Source organism: Canis aureus, chromosome 3 (assembly GCF_053574225.1).
Source record: "Canis aureus isolate CA01 chromosome 3, VMU_Caureus_v.1.0, whole genome shotgun sequence".
NCBI classification, from domain to species: domain Eukaryota; kingdom Metazoa; phylum Chordata; class Mammalia; order Carnivora; family Canidae; genus Canis; species Canis aureus.
Window position 1 is genome coordinate 12,716,873 of NC_135613.1, and position 14,862 is coordinate 12,731,734.

Sequence of the window (14,862 nt, forward strand, 5' to 3'; positions counted from 1 at the left end):
CACCATGATTTGTTCGTCTTCTCATCCACTGGTGGGTGTTTGGGTGGTTTCCACCTTTTTGCTGTTGGGAATAACTCTGCTGGGATCTTTGTGTATAAGGATTTGAGTACTTGTTTTCAGTTCTCTTGGGTACATACCTAGGAGTGGAACTGCTGGGTCAGATGGTAGCTGTGCTGAACTTTTTGAGGACTCACCCAACTGTTCACACCAGCAATATATGAGGGTTCCAGCTGGTCCAAGTCTCAACAACATTGTTATGGTTTGGGTTTGTTACTGTTTTTTTTAAAGATTTTATTTATTTATTTGGCAGAGAGACAGAGAGAGCACAAGCAGGGGGAGGGGCAGAGGGAGAGAGAGAAGGAGACTCCCTGCTGAGCAGGGAGCCCAATGTGGGGCTCAATCCCAGGACCCTGGGATCATGACTTGAGCCGAAAGCAGACACTTAACTGACTGAACCACCCAGGTGCCTCTTTTGTCTGTTTTTTTTTTTTAGAACAGCTGTCCTCATGGGTGTGAAGTGGTGTCTCATTGTGGATTTGATGTGGATTTCCTAATGACGAGTGATGTCATGCTTTTTGGCCATTTGCATAGCTTCTTTAGAGAATTGTCTACTTATATCTTCTGCTCATTTTTAAATCACTGTCTTTTTGATAGCTTCCTTTTCTGCCATGATGAGTCAGAGCTGTTTCTATGTTTCTATTGGTTGCAACCATAATAAAATTGGTGGCTGCTATGCTTGGCCCTGTCCCATCCATGGTCCCAGGCCACACTCCCACCTCCAGCCAGCAAAGCAACTCCACATTCACACATCACAGTGTACAAATGGGTTGGGGCTGCTTTCTGGGCCCTAATGAGGGCAACTCCCAGTCTTCACCTGCCCACACAGGTGGGCAATCCCCACTGTAGGGAGAGGTGGGAGACGGAGTCATGACATACCCCTGTTCAGATAACCACAAAGGAAGCAGGAACATGTAGGAGCAGGCATAGTGAATACAGGGAGAGGGTGCAAGTGGAAGCACAAAGCTGACAGAGGCAGTGGTGAGAAGAGCTGGAGCAGGAAGTTAGGGATGCAAATAAAGCTTCTAAATCTGTGTGTCATTCAGGGGCTCAGGCCAGAAAACTTCCAGAGGGTGGCCCAGGTCATGTGGGTGAGCAGGGATGGGACTGGGGTGCATAGCGAGCCTCAGGCCCCCTCTGGTCTTCCCAGGATCGTCCTGGATCGGCTGAGTTCCCCTTCAAAACAAGTGGTCACAAATCCAGCTGATTGATAATTTAATCCTTTGTGGGGTGCACCCTGGGCAGTGAGACATCTCCATCCGCCCCAGAGGGTCGGGCACACACAGAAGAGAGTGGTCTCTTCTGACTGCTGGCCCTGGCTCCTGTCTGGGTGCCTGACACCCATCTTCCCAATCAGGAGCTGCCTGAGGGGCCCCAGCTGCCCTCCCCCTATAGCAGACACCCTCTGGGCCTGGCTGGTACCCCCGGCCTCACTTCCTGTGGGGGCTGAGACCTCTGTGCACATTGGGCTTGCAGTCCTGGCCTGGCCCCTGGTCCAGACAGGTGGGCAGATGGGCAAGCAGGACTGCATATCCAGGTGCTGGCAGGGGAGAGGCACGGCCGGGTCTCAGGGCCCCGGGTCCCACCGGGAAAGGTGCTCCTCAGCTGGAAAGGAAGCCGAACAGAGAGAGGGTCAGTGGCGGCTCAGGTGATCCTAGGATAGGGACCTTTCTGCAGTTGGTCCTGATGGTTATGTTCCTACGTGGAGCCCCAGACCTTTCCAGCAGAGGCTGCTGGGGGCCAGTTCTGTTCACCTCTGTTCCCGGCCATAGTTCACTGGGCTCTAGGGAATCAGGGAACACAGTGAACCCAACAGGTCCCTAAGTAGTAGCGTTAGTGACAGGAGGAAAGGGACCTTGGAGAAATCCCCAGCCTGGCTGTATTCCAGCCCTGCTGCCACGTGGACACGCTATGTGAAGCTGGGCTTGGGTCTCCTCCCTGGGCCTCAGGGGCCCCCAGGCACAACAGAGCCCTGAGCAGGACTCCCCCGCGGCCCTGCGTGCTCAGACACGTTCCAGGTCTGGGAGCTGGATGCCTAGGACCTGGAGCGGGCCAGCAGGACCTCAGGGGACAGTGGCCAGAAGAGGGGAGCTGTGAGAGGGCCCTCACCGAACTGGCAGATGTAACGGTTTCGGGTTTTACAGCGCTGGTCATTCCAGTTGAAGGCGGCTGACGCCTGTAGCTCCACGCAGTTGCCAAACCTGCCAGGCCGAGATGTTGGGTGCTCAGCGTGGAGGAATGAACTTAGGAGTCTGGGAGAGGCTTCCATCTTCCCCTCCGGCGGGCCCTCTGTGTCTAAGAGCCCCACCCCACATTCGAGGCTGCTGGGCTCCAGACCCATGCCCAGGCTCCCGTGCTTGGTCCTCAGGCCTCTGTAGCTCTTCTCAGGAAAGCCGGGGGCGGGGGGCTCTCAGCACACCCCCCTTCTGGGCAGCATTCCACCTACCCGGTGCCTGGACTCAGCTATGCCAGCGGGGGTGGGGTGGGGCCGTATTTGGAGCAGACAGGCCCATGCCCTTCCTCCAAGCAGAGGAAGGTGCGCCTGGGAGCCGGGGAAGGCCGAGGTCCTCTCACTGCTAGGGCAGGGGCCTGGCTGCCAGCGACCAGCTTGAGGGATCGTGGGCCAGATTTCTGGAGCCCTTGGTGGCCACACAGCCTGACTTCCTCCACCCCTGCCTCTCCTGCCCTGGGCCTTCCTGGTCTTTGAAGACCAGGGTATAGGACCACATAACCAGAAGGCTGGTGGGAGGATTGCTAAAGACCGCCAGGATCGGTGTGCTGAATAGGCAGAGAGCATGGTGAGTGAAGGGGTGGATGGATACCAGAGGGATGGAGGGACAGCTGAGGGGACAATGGATGAAGCCTCTGGAGCTCCCTCCCAGCTGGCACCCGGGCACCAGGGAAGGCCAGGCCCTCAGGGGGCTCAGCCAGGCGACAGGCTGGGGGGAGGTTCTTCAGTGGTGTCTGAAGCCTCCACAAATGGGCCCAGGTGAGAGTGAGCCCAGGCAGGGAGGGCCCCCCAGACTCACCCCTGGTTGTCAGGCTGCCCAAAGGCAAAACTGGTGAAGGACTGGTGCTCCCCAGTGGTCCAGCGGAATGAATCCTTGGTGGTCTTGTAGGTGAGCCCTGGGCCACAACAGCTGAGTTGGCCCCCCAGCCCGGGGGCCCCACACGGAGCCCAGGCTCCTGACAGGAGCACCCTTGCCTTGGAGCCTGCTGCCTAATGCCCTTTCTGCTGCCCGCCCTTAACCCTCTTCCCTGCTCTTCTGGCCCCCAGTGCTTGCCTCTCCCTCCCTTCCGTGTTCTCCCCGGGGAAGGAGGCTGCCAGCCCCATTCTGGGCCCCCAGCCCTCACCATCCCCTGACTGTCTGCGGGTGGGTTTTCAGAACCCAGATTCCTGCCCCCCCCCAACCAACCAGGCACTCACCGATCCAGAAGTTTCTGGTCTCAAAGTCGTTGTCCGTCACCTCGTTGGTGGTCTCCAGGCGGCCGAGGTAGAAGGCAAGGATGTCCTGCACCTTCTGGCTCTCAATCTGGGCTAGCACCCCGCCCTTTTCCTGTAACCCCCACTCCAGGTTGCACTGGCAGCGCCCCAGAGCTCAGGCCAGCCCTTCCTGCCCATCCTGCCACCCCGCCGTGGCCCGGGGCATCTTCCCCCCATCCCACAGCCTCCTGCTTCTTAGATTAGGGGCCCCCTCCCTCTTCCCCACCTGCATCTCCTCTCTCTGGGCACGGGGGCCCACACCGGCAGGGCCCTGCCCTTGGGAGGCTTTTGCTGCATCTGTTCGGTGTCCTAAATACATTTGAATTGGTTGCCAACATTAACACTCGGGTGATGCCACTGAAAATCTGAATTTCTGATTTTCTTGAAAAATCCCAAGTTCTGGCCTCCCTGAACTGGGACACTTGCATGGTAGCTAGAGCTGAATCAGGACGGCTCCTTAGTTGGGGGTCGAGTAGTGCCTCACCCCTGGGTCCCTTGGCTTATTAAGTGACCTCCTGGCTTCCACAGGCCTCTGATCCTGCTTTATGCTAACCACCAGAGTCAGGTCAGGAGAAATCGAAGGCCCTCCATTAAGACCCTCACTTGAGCCCCTGGGGATCCCTGGGAAGGCAGGGGTCAACCGTCACCTGGCATTTCATCTTGGCTCCATAGTAGGTGTCTGCCTCCGAAGACACCATGAAGCAGTCTCCATCGATCCTCAGGTCACAAGTGTGGAAGGGAAAGTGCACCTTGGCTGGGAACAGGGGAGCCTGACTGTGTGTGGGGGGACCTCAGACTCCTTACGCCTTCATCCTGCCCGTGAGCTGAGCTCTGGAAGCCCCTTCCTCTGACCACCCTCCCCGAGCTCGAGAGTCATGTGCCGGGGAATGTGTAACAACTAACAACCAGCTTGCTCTCTCTTGGGAAAAAAAAAAGTTCCCAGCACTTCCAGCTTCCGTGATGTAAGTACCCCGCCACCGTCAATTTCAAGCTCCCAGGGTGACGTCACTGACCAGGGAGTGGGGGACAGAAGCCCAGAGTGGGTTCCTGCGAGCTGGTCTGAGCCGGACCCGGCGCCCTGCTGGGAGGGGGGGGCGGTTCCCAGGGGTGGCCTGGCTCATGGGGGGACCTTGGGGCAGGACTCACTGGCACACCGGGCTCCCCCATAGCCGACAGCGCAGACGCAGGAACACTCCTCCTCCCGGAACCGGCCGTGCACGCACTGCCCGCTGCACCGCACTGCCGGGCGGGTGGGGTCGGAGCTCAGCCCGCAGCCGGGCCGTGCTGCCCCTCGGGCGCCTCAGGGTGTGGGGAAAGGCCAGCGGGACCAGACACCCCTCAGGGACGGAACCCCTCAGGGCTTCCGGCTGCTGCCGCACGGAGTGTCTGGTTCAGTCTCCATTGTAGAGAGAAGCAGGCTGGCCTTGGGGGTCACCTGCCATGGTCACAGAGCTGGGAGGGGGCAGTGGGACCAGAGCCCACTCCTAGATGCTGCTGACGTCCTCCTCCCGCCGGCTCTGGTTCCGCTTGGCCTCCCCACGGCTCAGGGCCCGCAGGCCGCGGCGCTCTCCCTGCGAGGGCCCGGTCGGTACCCACACGCTCCCTCAGGACTCTCCAAACGCTCCGGGCCTCCGGGCGAGCGCAACACGACCCCTGGCCACGCCGCGCAAGAGCGTGGCCCTCCTCGCCCCCTGAGGCCGCCTGCCTGGGCCCGGGCCCAGACGCCACTCACTGGGTGCCCCCACCCCGCCCCGGGGCAGCGGTGACCTGGAGCTCCAGGTGCCCCTCACCTTGGCAGTATCTGCCTGTGTAGCCGGGGGGACAGTGGCAGTGGCAGGTGCTGATGTTGAGATGTCCGTGGTTCCGGCAGCTCATGCGACATGGGTTCCTGGGGACCTCTGGTCAGACGGGGATGGACGCTGAGAGGGGGCCGCCCTCAGGCGGGCCAGGCCGATGCCCCCCCAGGATGCTGCCGCCCTCCACGAGGATCAGCACTTGGGGTCCCAGCCGGAGGCGGGCGGGGGGCGCTTACCACACAGCCCTCCTGCGTGGTCCCAGGCTTTGAAGCAGCCGGAGGCGCGGGCCGTGCAGAGCGAACACCAGGAGCCCTTCCTATAGGGGACGATGGGCTTCCCGTTTGCCTCCCAGTTGCCTCTGTGAGAGCAAGCACCAGAGGGCTGCTAGGGCCCGGCCTTCGGCTCCTTCTGGCCCATGCGGGGAGTTAGGGAGCTGGGGGACACAGCGGGACATCCTAGGAAAGGACAGATCGCCTCCAAATAATACTAAGACTCGGTTCTTCCACTGGGCAAAGCAGAATGGTGCTGCCAAGGAAGGGCGTTGGAGGAGAAGCCACATTCTGCTTGGCCGGAATCTGGGGGGCTCCCCCTTCCTCACTCCCTTTCCTCCTTCCCTCTCCCCATGACGGTATGGACCAAGGGGTAAAGGCCTTTGAGTGGGTGGCTGAGTGTTCCCCTGGGTGGAGGCACCCCACCCTCCAGCCCAGCGGTGGGTGGCAGAGTAGCTGCCATGGTGGGGGCTTACCCGGGAGAGTAGGCACAGACAAAGGCTTCCATCTCTGCCTGGGCCCCAGAGCACCGATGGCGCCCGCAGCCCAGCTGGCTCGAGGTGGCCCACACAAGCTGCAGGAGATGCAATGGCTCAGAAACCCTGTCACGGGCCACCCCCACTCCCAGTCTGGGAGCCAACAACATTGATGATGCTTGCCTGGAGAGGAGAGACACAGCTTCTGCCCCAAATTAAGCAGACAGACCTCCCTGAGGGCCTCAGGAGCAGCAGCTGTGCTGGGCAGAGCTATGAGGACAGGTGGGACTAGCCTAGGAAGGTTTTCTGGGTGGGGACAGTGGAGAGGTTCGGATCAGCAGATACCCCAAGAAAGGAGAGAATTGTGGGTGGTTGGAGGGTGGCAAAGAAAGTCCTGGACCTCAAAGGCCTTGCGACAGATGGCACACATGGCTACAACCCTTCCCCCTCCCTACAGCCCACTCTTAAATGTGCCTTTGCAGTTCATTGCATCAAGAGGAGGACTGTCTTTTCCAGGCTTGAATCTGGCTGGCCCTGTGGCTCGCATTGGCCAACAGAATGCAGCAGAAGTGATATCAAGCTGGGGGTGCCTGGGTGGTTCAGTTGGTTAATCGTCTGATTCTTGCTTTTGGCTCACATCATGATCTCAGGGTTGTGAGATCGAACCCTGGGTCAGGCTCCAAGCTCAGTGTGGAGTCTGCTTGGGATTCTCAGTCTCTCCCTCTCCCTCTGTCCCCCCACCCACCCCCGCCTGCTCTCTCTCTTTCAAATAAATAAATAAGATAAAGTCTTTTTTTTAAAAAAGGGCTATTGAGCTGGTTTTGAATCTAGGTCTCAGGAGACCCTGCAGGCAGGGATGAATTAGCTGAGGCCACTCCAGACAGCCAGCTCTCAGCCAACACAGCAGCTGACTGCACTTGCTCGTGGGCCTGCAAAGACCAGAAGAACCTCCTCACTGTGCCCAACCCAGTTGCCAACCTACCGAAGCATAGGATGCTAAACTTTGGGGTAGTATGTCATGCAGCAAAAGCTATCAGGTACAGGTCTCTGATAGTACTCAAAACTTAGTTTAAAATCTTAAAATCAGTTACAGCTTGGAAACAGCACCAATAGTCGATACATGGGAGTAGTTAAGCAAACTCCCTGTAGCACTCAAAATGACAACTATGAAGTAGGGAGACACGGACACATGTACCCAATAATTAGAGAACATACATTCTTTTTAAGAATGCATGAAACTTTTGCAAACATTGACCCTTTACTAAACCACAAAACAAGATTCAACAAAGACCAAAGGAACAATAGCCCATGGGCTGCATTCTCTAAATTCAATGCAATAAAATTTCAAATAACTTAGAAGTAAGGAAAGGTTGGGGCACCTGGGTGGCTCAGTTGGGTAAGTGACTCTTTTTCTTAAAGATTTGATTTATTTCTCTGAGAGAGGCAGAGACACAGGCAGACAGAAAAGCAGGTTCCCTGCAGAGAGCCCAATGCAGGACTTAATCCCCAGACCCCAGGATCACGCCCTGAGCCAAAGACAGACGCTCAACCACTGAGCTACCCAGGCATCCCTGGTGTCTGACTCTTGATTTTGGCTCAGGTTGTGATCTTGGCATTGTGAGATTGAGCCCCATATTGGCACACGCACACACATACTCTCTCTCTCAAATAAATACATTTTTTTTAAAAGAAAAGAATAATAGGAGAGGAGAGGAAAAGGATATCGATGAAACAAGATGAGCCATGAGACCATGAGTTGATAGTCAGAGATGGATGATGGGTGATATTATTCTGCCTGCTTTGTATATGTTTGAAATTTTCTATAATAAAATATTTAAAATTTGTGACCAGCAAGATCTAGTCTCTTTGTAGCAGCTTTGTCTGCACATCTAAAAATTATTAATGTATTGCATCACTTTAATAGTTAAGGAAAAACCATATGATTATTTCAATAGATGTAGAAAAAACATTTGATTAACCACAAGACCTGTTCATGCTTTTAAAAATTCTTAACAAAAAAAAAAAAATAAATAAATAAAAATTCTTAACAAGGGCACCTAGCTGGCTCAGTCATAGAGTGTAAGTCTCTTGCTCTTGGAGTCATGAGTTTGAGCCTCAAGTTGGGTGTAGAGATTACTTAAAAACAAAACCTAAATAAATAACCCCTAACAAACTTAGACTAGAAAGAAATGTCTGTAAGCCGAGAGAGGCAATATTTTTAAAAGTTCCTATGAGAGAATTGGGAGCCAAGCATAGGCTACACAGTTTTGAACAATAATAATAGTATGGAGAATTTTTGTTTCAAGGCTTTTTTTTATAAAGCCATAATAATTAAAACATGATTTAGGCAGGGATAAAAAAGGCAACAGAATAGAATCAAGAACTCAGCAATAGTCCAATGGGCAGATGTAGCTTGGTGTATAACTGAGGTAGCATGATGAGTCAGTTCAGGGAAGGATTTAATAATTAACAAAAGGTACCCATTTGTGCATGTATGTGTATATGTGTGTGTTTAAGATTTCATTCATTTATTTGAGAGAGAGAGAGCACAAGCAGGGGAAGCATCAGAAGGAGAGGGAAAAGCAGGCTCCCTGCTTGGTCTCAGGACCCGATCATGACCTGAGCTAAAGGCAGACACTTAACCAACTGAGCCACCCAGTCAGTGCCCATCTGGAAAGAGATCAAATTAAATAACTATATCACACCTTGCATGAAAAATTCTAGGTGGCTTAATGATGCCAATATGAAAAAGGAAAAATTTAAATTTGGAAGAAAATCTATTTCTGATGTCAGAGTAGAAAAGGATTCTTACTTCCTTCTTTTTAGGTGGGGGAGGGGCAGAGAGAGAGAGAGATAGAAAGAATCCTAAGCAGGTGTGGGGCTGGATCTCACAACCTTGAGATCATGACTTGAGCTGAAATCAAGAGTCAGACACTTAACCAAATATGCTACCCAAGGGCTCCTAGAAAATTCTTTTTTTTTTTTTTAAGATTTTATTTGTTTATTCATGAGAGACACAGAGAGAGAGTGGCAGAAACATAGGCTGAGGGAGAATCAGGTTCTCTGAAGGGAGCCTAATGCAGAACTCCATCCTAGGAGGATCGTGATCTGAGCCAAAGGCAGACGGCTCAACCACTGAGCCACCCAGGTGCCCCAGAAATGATTTCTTAAACATAATACTACAAACAAATGGACTATATACATTTAAAAAAATTGAGAAAATGGTTTAATTAACATTAAGATCTTCTAAAAGATTTCTCTTTTAAAAAATATAACATAAACAAGGAAAAATTACAAGCTATATGCTAGGAAAATATTTTTATCAATATGACCAAAAAAAAGTAGAAAGAATATAGAAAGGATGCTTAAAAATTAGTAAGAAAAAGATGTACCATGTTATAAAAATGGGCAGGGGGTATGAACAGATAATTAACAGATTAGGAAATATGCTCAATTTCAAGTTAAGTGCAGATTAAAAATCAAGTAAGGATGCATTCCACAGCCTGGAGTAGGCCAAAATCCAGAAGCCTGGCAATACTGAGGAGGTGAGAACTGACCCATGGGTGGGTACACAGTTGGAACAGTTACTTTGGCAATAGTTCGTGAACTCCTAGCTGCCTGCTACGACCCAGCCGTTTGCCTTCCAAGTGCATCCTAGAGAAACACTGGACACATATGCACAAGAGGACCTGAGCTAGTAGAAATAACTCAGCTGCCTCTACATTGCAGTTTATTCATAGTGAATCACCCCTGTGTATCTGAATCCAGGGAAGTAAATCTTAGAGACATGGTCTGGGTGGTACATGAGACACACCAAGAGAGCAATCATATAGGATTTAATAACATATGACCCACTTGCAAAAAGAGTAAAGGTATCAAAACACTTAGACATGTAGTAAAGGTAGTAAAACATGCTTTGGCTTTGGTCTGTGTTTTTCAGCGCTGTGCCCTAGCACCTCAACAATGATAGGTATATAGAATAAACCAGAGGAAATGTCCTTGGGATGGATCCACCTGGACTTCAGAAAGGTCGTCTCTGGGGAGGGACAGAGGAGAGGGCAGGAGTAGGGCTTTAGTTTTGTCCAGTTGTTTTTCTTAGAGGAAGAGAAACAAATATAGTTAAACATTTACTAAATCTAGGGAGTGGGTAAAGAGAGTCCATTATTTGATTTATGTTTGAAATAGTTCATATTTAGGGGCACCTGGGTGCTCAGTTGGTTAAGCATCTGCCTTTGGCTCAGGTCATGATCCTGGGGTTTGGGGATAGAGCCCACATTGGGGTCCCTGCTCAGTAGGGAGCCTGCTTCTCCTTCTGCCCCTCCCCCTGCTTCTGCTCTCTCTCTCTCTCTCTCTCTCTCACTTGCTCTGACAAATAAATAAAATCTTTTTTTTAAGGATTGTATTTATTTATTCACGAAAGACAGAGAGAGAGACAGAGGGAGAAGCAGGCTCCATGCGGGGAACCTGATGTGGGACTTGATCTCAGGTCTCCAGGATCACGCCCTGGGCCAAAGGCAGGCGCCAAACCCCTGAGCCACCAAGGGATCCCCTAAAATCTTTTTTTAAAGATCTTATTTATTCATGAGGGGCAGAGAGAGAGAGAGGCAGAGACACAGGCAGAGGGAGAAGCAGGCTCCATGCAGGGAGCCCCACGTGGGACTCCATCCCGGGTCTCCAGGATCAGGCCCTGGGCTGAAGGTGGCGCTAAACCGCTGAGCCACCCGGGCTGCCTCTAAAATCTTTTTTTTAAAGAAATAGTTCATATTTAAAGCTGAAAAAAGGAAAACTATACAAATCAGAGGGAAAACAACCACCAATTTTTAAGACAAATTGTAGCCCTTCTGAGCTGACCCCAGTGGCCCAGGGTCTTGGAGCCAGTGCCACAGCCTCACCTGAGTGTAGTGGGTGCAGGTGGCATTGTGGGCACACTCGGCTGCTGAGTGGCTGTACCACTGCCCCTCTGCAAACCACAGGCCCACCACGTAGATGAAAGACGCCGAACCCATGGGCAGCAGCTGCACGTTCCAGCCTACTTGCTGGGTGGCTCGAGGTGCTGATGCAGGGCTTTGGGTTGGGGCACCACAGAGGGCTGCCCTGGCCTGAGCCCATCGGGCCAGGCTCTCGCTCCAGTCCTGGGGGCAGGACAAAACAGAGATGTCAGCAGAGACCTTTGGGCCAGGTCTTAGGGATCCAACTCCCCCCTCACCAAGGTGTGGGTTCATGCAGAGAGCACTGGACGGGGAGTCTTGTTTCCTCCACTTCTCCAGGGGCCAGGGAAGGTCAGACTGGACCTGCAAGGGGCTCTCCAAGAGGTGTTGGTAAAAGCACCAGCGATATCTGGACACCTGACCCAGAGCTTGGCTCTACCTGGGACTGAGAGCTTTGTCCTCCTGACCCCCGTGTGGATGCCCTTTGGCCCTGCTTAGGCTCCAGCCCGAGAGGGGTGGGCGTACCTGAGGGAGCCGTCCAGCCTGGGTGAGGGGATGGGCTTCTGTGGTAGTGTTTCCTGTCTGGTAATGTGAGCCCTGGGCAGGGCCCAAGCCCTTCGGACTGCTGTTATGTTTGCCGTTAGGTAGGTACGACTGCCCTAGCCATTGTCAGAAAGGCTTGCTGGCTCCCCTTGGCCTGTCTCTGACGCAGAAGGCCTCAGCAGCCACGCTGCTTTTGTCCTGTTCCCTCCCCCGGCCTTGGAGTGTGTAGGGATGCCAACAGGGAAGCAGGACCAGAGAGGCTCCTGGCCTCAGGGCTTTGGTCCCAGCCAGCACGGTTCCCTGGATCGGCCCTAATCTTCCCTTCCCACCCACATACCAACAGATTTCTCCTTGAACCCCCACTGCCACCCAACGGTCCCCCCTCCTCTTAAATGAGGGGCTCAGCCATCAAGAAGTCTGGGGTCACCCCATCACCACACCCTGGGCCAGCCAAGCCACCTCATTCCAGCTGTGTGTCCCCTAATCTCCATGAGACTCAACATCCTCAGCTGTAAACCGGGGACTGTGAGATGAGGGTAACATTGTCCTGGGGAGTAAAAGGGTGGACAGTGCTGTGCTCAGGGCCGGACCCACAGTGGGCTGGCAGGGGGCTCTTGTGATTTTGTCTCTGAGGAGGAGTGGAGCCGGAGCAGTGGGGAACGCCTGGGCGGCCCCTGCACCATCCTTAGAGCCCTAGCCTCCTTGGGGTAAAAACCCTAGAGGCCCGGAGAGGTGAGGGAGGCTGAGTGGTAGGGCTCCATTCTTACCTTTTATGAAACACTGTTTGTTTCTTTTTAAGATTCTATTTATTTATTCACGAGAGACACAGAGAGAGAGGCAGAGACACAGGCAGAGAGAGAAGCGGGCTCCATGCAGGGAGCCCGATGCGGGACTCGATCCCGGATCCCGGGATCACACCCTGGGCCGAAGGCAGACGCCCAACTGCTGAGCCACCCAGGCGGCCCAGAAATACTGTTTTCTAAGACGTTGGCCAAAGGGGCATGACAAGCATAGGAACTGCGGCCCGGATGGTCGGGAGCACCTCCAGGCCAGGCTGGAGCTGGGAGCAGGGGCATGGGCGGTGGCAGCCAGGACCTGGGCCTGACCAGAGGCAGAGAGCGGGAAAGGGGGAGAAGTGACCCCTCCTGCCCGCGCGCCCCACCCCCACCTCCTGGGAACCTGACCCGGGAGCTCTCAAGGTCACCAGCCGGAGGAGTGTATGGGAGGCAGCCATGGGGAACCCTGTCCACCCCCACACCGTCCTGCCCTCCCTCCTGGGACCCGGGACGACACTGCCAACCCTGCAGGCCATTCAGGGTGGTGGGAAACCCTGCATGTCCTCCCCCGGCCCCAGGGAGTGAGCGGGGAGCCTGGAGGGCCCCCCCTAGCCGCGCAGACAGAGCACGGGAAGCGCTGGGTCCCGGTCACACGCGCCCTGGGCTTCTCCCTGGGCCTCCTGGCCCCCATCCTGCTGGGACCCCTTTGTGGAGTGCCTCTTTCCTGCGGGCTCCTTCCCTGTCTTCTGGTCTCCAGGGCAACGGGATGGGATGTGAGGAAAGGCCGAAGGACTGCCCTGCTGGGAAGCAGGCTGCGGAGCCCTAGCAACCAGGCCCGGTCCCCCCAGTGGGACGTCGGCGTCGGCGGGAGGGCGCCTGGCCCTGGCAAGGGTTGCCCCGGGCGCACCCACCGCCTTGGGGTACTCACCATTCTCTGCATGTTGGCTGCGGGGGGGTGCACCCGGCTGCGCAGGCGGTTGTGCAGGGAGAGGAGCAGGAACGTCTCCTTGCTGCTCAGGGCTGGGGTGGGAGACAAGGTCAGGCCCCCTGCACGGCAGGACACCCCCTGCCCCACCCCAGACCCGGGTGACCCTGGGTCGGGGATTCGCCACCGCAACTTAGAGGGCAGCCTTGCCCTTAGGAAACAAGAGCTGAAGTGGCCTGGGGGGATGGTGGGCCTCCTGGAGGGCTTGAGCAGAGGGCCCCCAAACAGAGCTGCAGGGCGGCGCGGAAGGCAGGTGTTCAGGGGCCCTTGAGCTGAGGCTGGGGTGACAGGTGCATGGAGGGCCAGCCCTGGGGCCCCCAGCTACAGACTCTGGGCTGGCATTCCTTCTTGACCCCCAAGCCCGGGCCCATTCCCATTCATTCTGCACCCTCCCACCCCCAAGCCCCCCTGCGTCCCAGCCTCCCTCAACAATCTTGGGTCCCTGGACGACCTGAGGGGGGCCCTTTAAACCACACCAGCCTGCCCAGAGCTCAAGCCTGGGAACTGGCTTCTAGCAGCCCCCTAGCACCCTCTGCAGAGCTCACAGCCGCTCCTCACTCAGGGACCCCTTACCTCCAGGTGTCGGAGCCTGTCCCTCCTGTAATGGGAGGAGTTGCACCTCCATCCAGGCCATGCCGAGGAGAGCCAGAAGCAAGGGCAGCCTGGCGGAGGGCTCTGGCCGCAGCATGGGCCTGTCGGGCGCTCCGGGTGTGGCCCGGCTCAGCCGTCCAGCCTGCTTCCCAGGCTAGATAGAGCTATTCACAATCTCAAGGAGTCAGGCTGGACTGGCAGACAAAAGGGGGAGGCTAGTGAGTAATTGGTTTATCCAAAAAGCCTCCTGTCAAACTGGCATGAAGAGACAGCCAGCTCCAATCCCAGGGCTCCCTCCCTCCTCCAACCGAGGGCCTGGCCAGCAGCCCTGCCCACGACAACCAACCGAGCAGTGTGCACTGACCCTGTGGCCCCTGCTAATCATTGCAGGATTATTAGAGCCCTCGGGGAGCCCTGGGAGACCCCGCTGATTGGCCCGCAGACATTCCAGGGCTGTGGATTAGCAAATGATGGCCGTGCCCTGCCTGGGACGGTGTCCTTCAGGCCGTTGGTAGCTCCAGTCCCAGGCCCAGGCCCAGGGCAGGCAGGCAGAAACTGGGCAAGACCCCAAGGGAGTTCTTCCCTTTCTTGGAAAGCTCGTCCCAACCCCCGGCCATGAATTAAACATAGGCGGATGGTAACCACATACCAGGCAGGTACCACTGGTGGGTGGGGGCACTGGGGTGTTGGGTTTGTAGAGGAACGGGCTAGGGCTGCACCTGTGGGAGGAAGAGTGCCTTAGGACTCTGGGCAGTGTCTGTCTGGGCAGTGTGGGGGTGCTGAGCCCCAGCCCCAGAGTACCCCTCAACCCCACGTGTCTGCAGGTCAGGAGAGGGCAAGGCAAGCAGAGGAGAACACGTGATGCCCTTGGCTGACTGGAGTCCTGCTGGGAAGAAGTCAGGCTCTAGACTAACAGGCAGTGTAGCAGGAGGGCAGCAAATGGCCACAATGCTTGGG

The 14,862-nt window shown here is 55.3% G+C and overlaps 1 protein-coding gene across 2 annotated transcripts; it reads right to left on the bottom strand.

Annotated features, from left to right (window-relative positions):
• Positions 1-418: 418 nt before the first annotated feature.
• On the bottom strand, positions 419-14,273 carry LOC144309207 (C-type lectin domain family 18 member A-like). Of its 2 annotated transcripts, XM_077890414.1 has the most exons (12): positions 13,888-14,272; positions 13,258-13,349; positions 10,975-11,214; positions 6,083-6,180; positions 5,574-5,695; positions 5,332-5,439; positions 4,688-4,780; positions 4,189-4,295; positions 3,485-3,614; positions 3,087-3,183; positions 2,167-2,258; positions 419-1,662 (listed from the first exon to the last, which is right to left on the bottom strand). In XM_077890414.1, the coding sequence occupies exons 1-12, from the start codon at positions 14,000-14,002 to the stop codon at positions 1,625-1,627; spliced, it is 1,332 nt and encodes a 443-aa protein (XP_077746540.1). In that variant the 5' UTR covers positions 14,003-14,272; the 3' UTR covers positions 419-1,624. The 2 variants fall into 2 exon arrangements, with proteins under 2 accessions (XP_077746540.1, XP_077746546.1); XM_077890420.1 differs by lacking the exon at positions 4,688-4,780 and having other exon boundaries at positions 13,888-14,273.
• Between the last annotated feature and the right edge of the window lie 589 nt (positions 14,274-14,862).

What these genes read in the sequence shown, in the direction of transcription:
- LOC144309207 (XM_077890414.1), bottom strand. Translation starts at nt 14,002, where the DNA reads ATGCTGCGGCCAGAGCCCTCCGCCAGGCTGCCCTTGCTTCTGGCTCTC. An exon ending in TGGGGGAGCCCGGTGTGCCA is followed by an intron (nt 4,296 to 4,687) that starts GTGAGTCCTGCC and finishes CCCTGTTCCCAG; the next exon opens with CCAAGGTGCACTTTCCCTTC. An exon ending in GGGCAGCCTGACAACCAGGG is followed by an intron (nt 2,259 to 3,086) that starts GTGAGTCTGGGG and finishes TCGGCCTGGCAG; the next exon opens with GTTTGGCAACTGCGTGGAGC.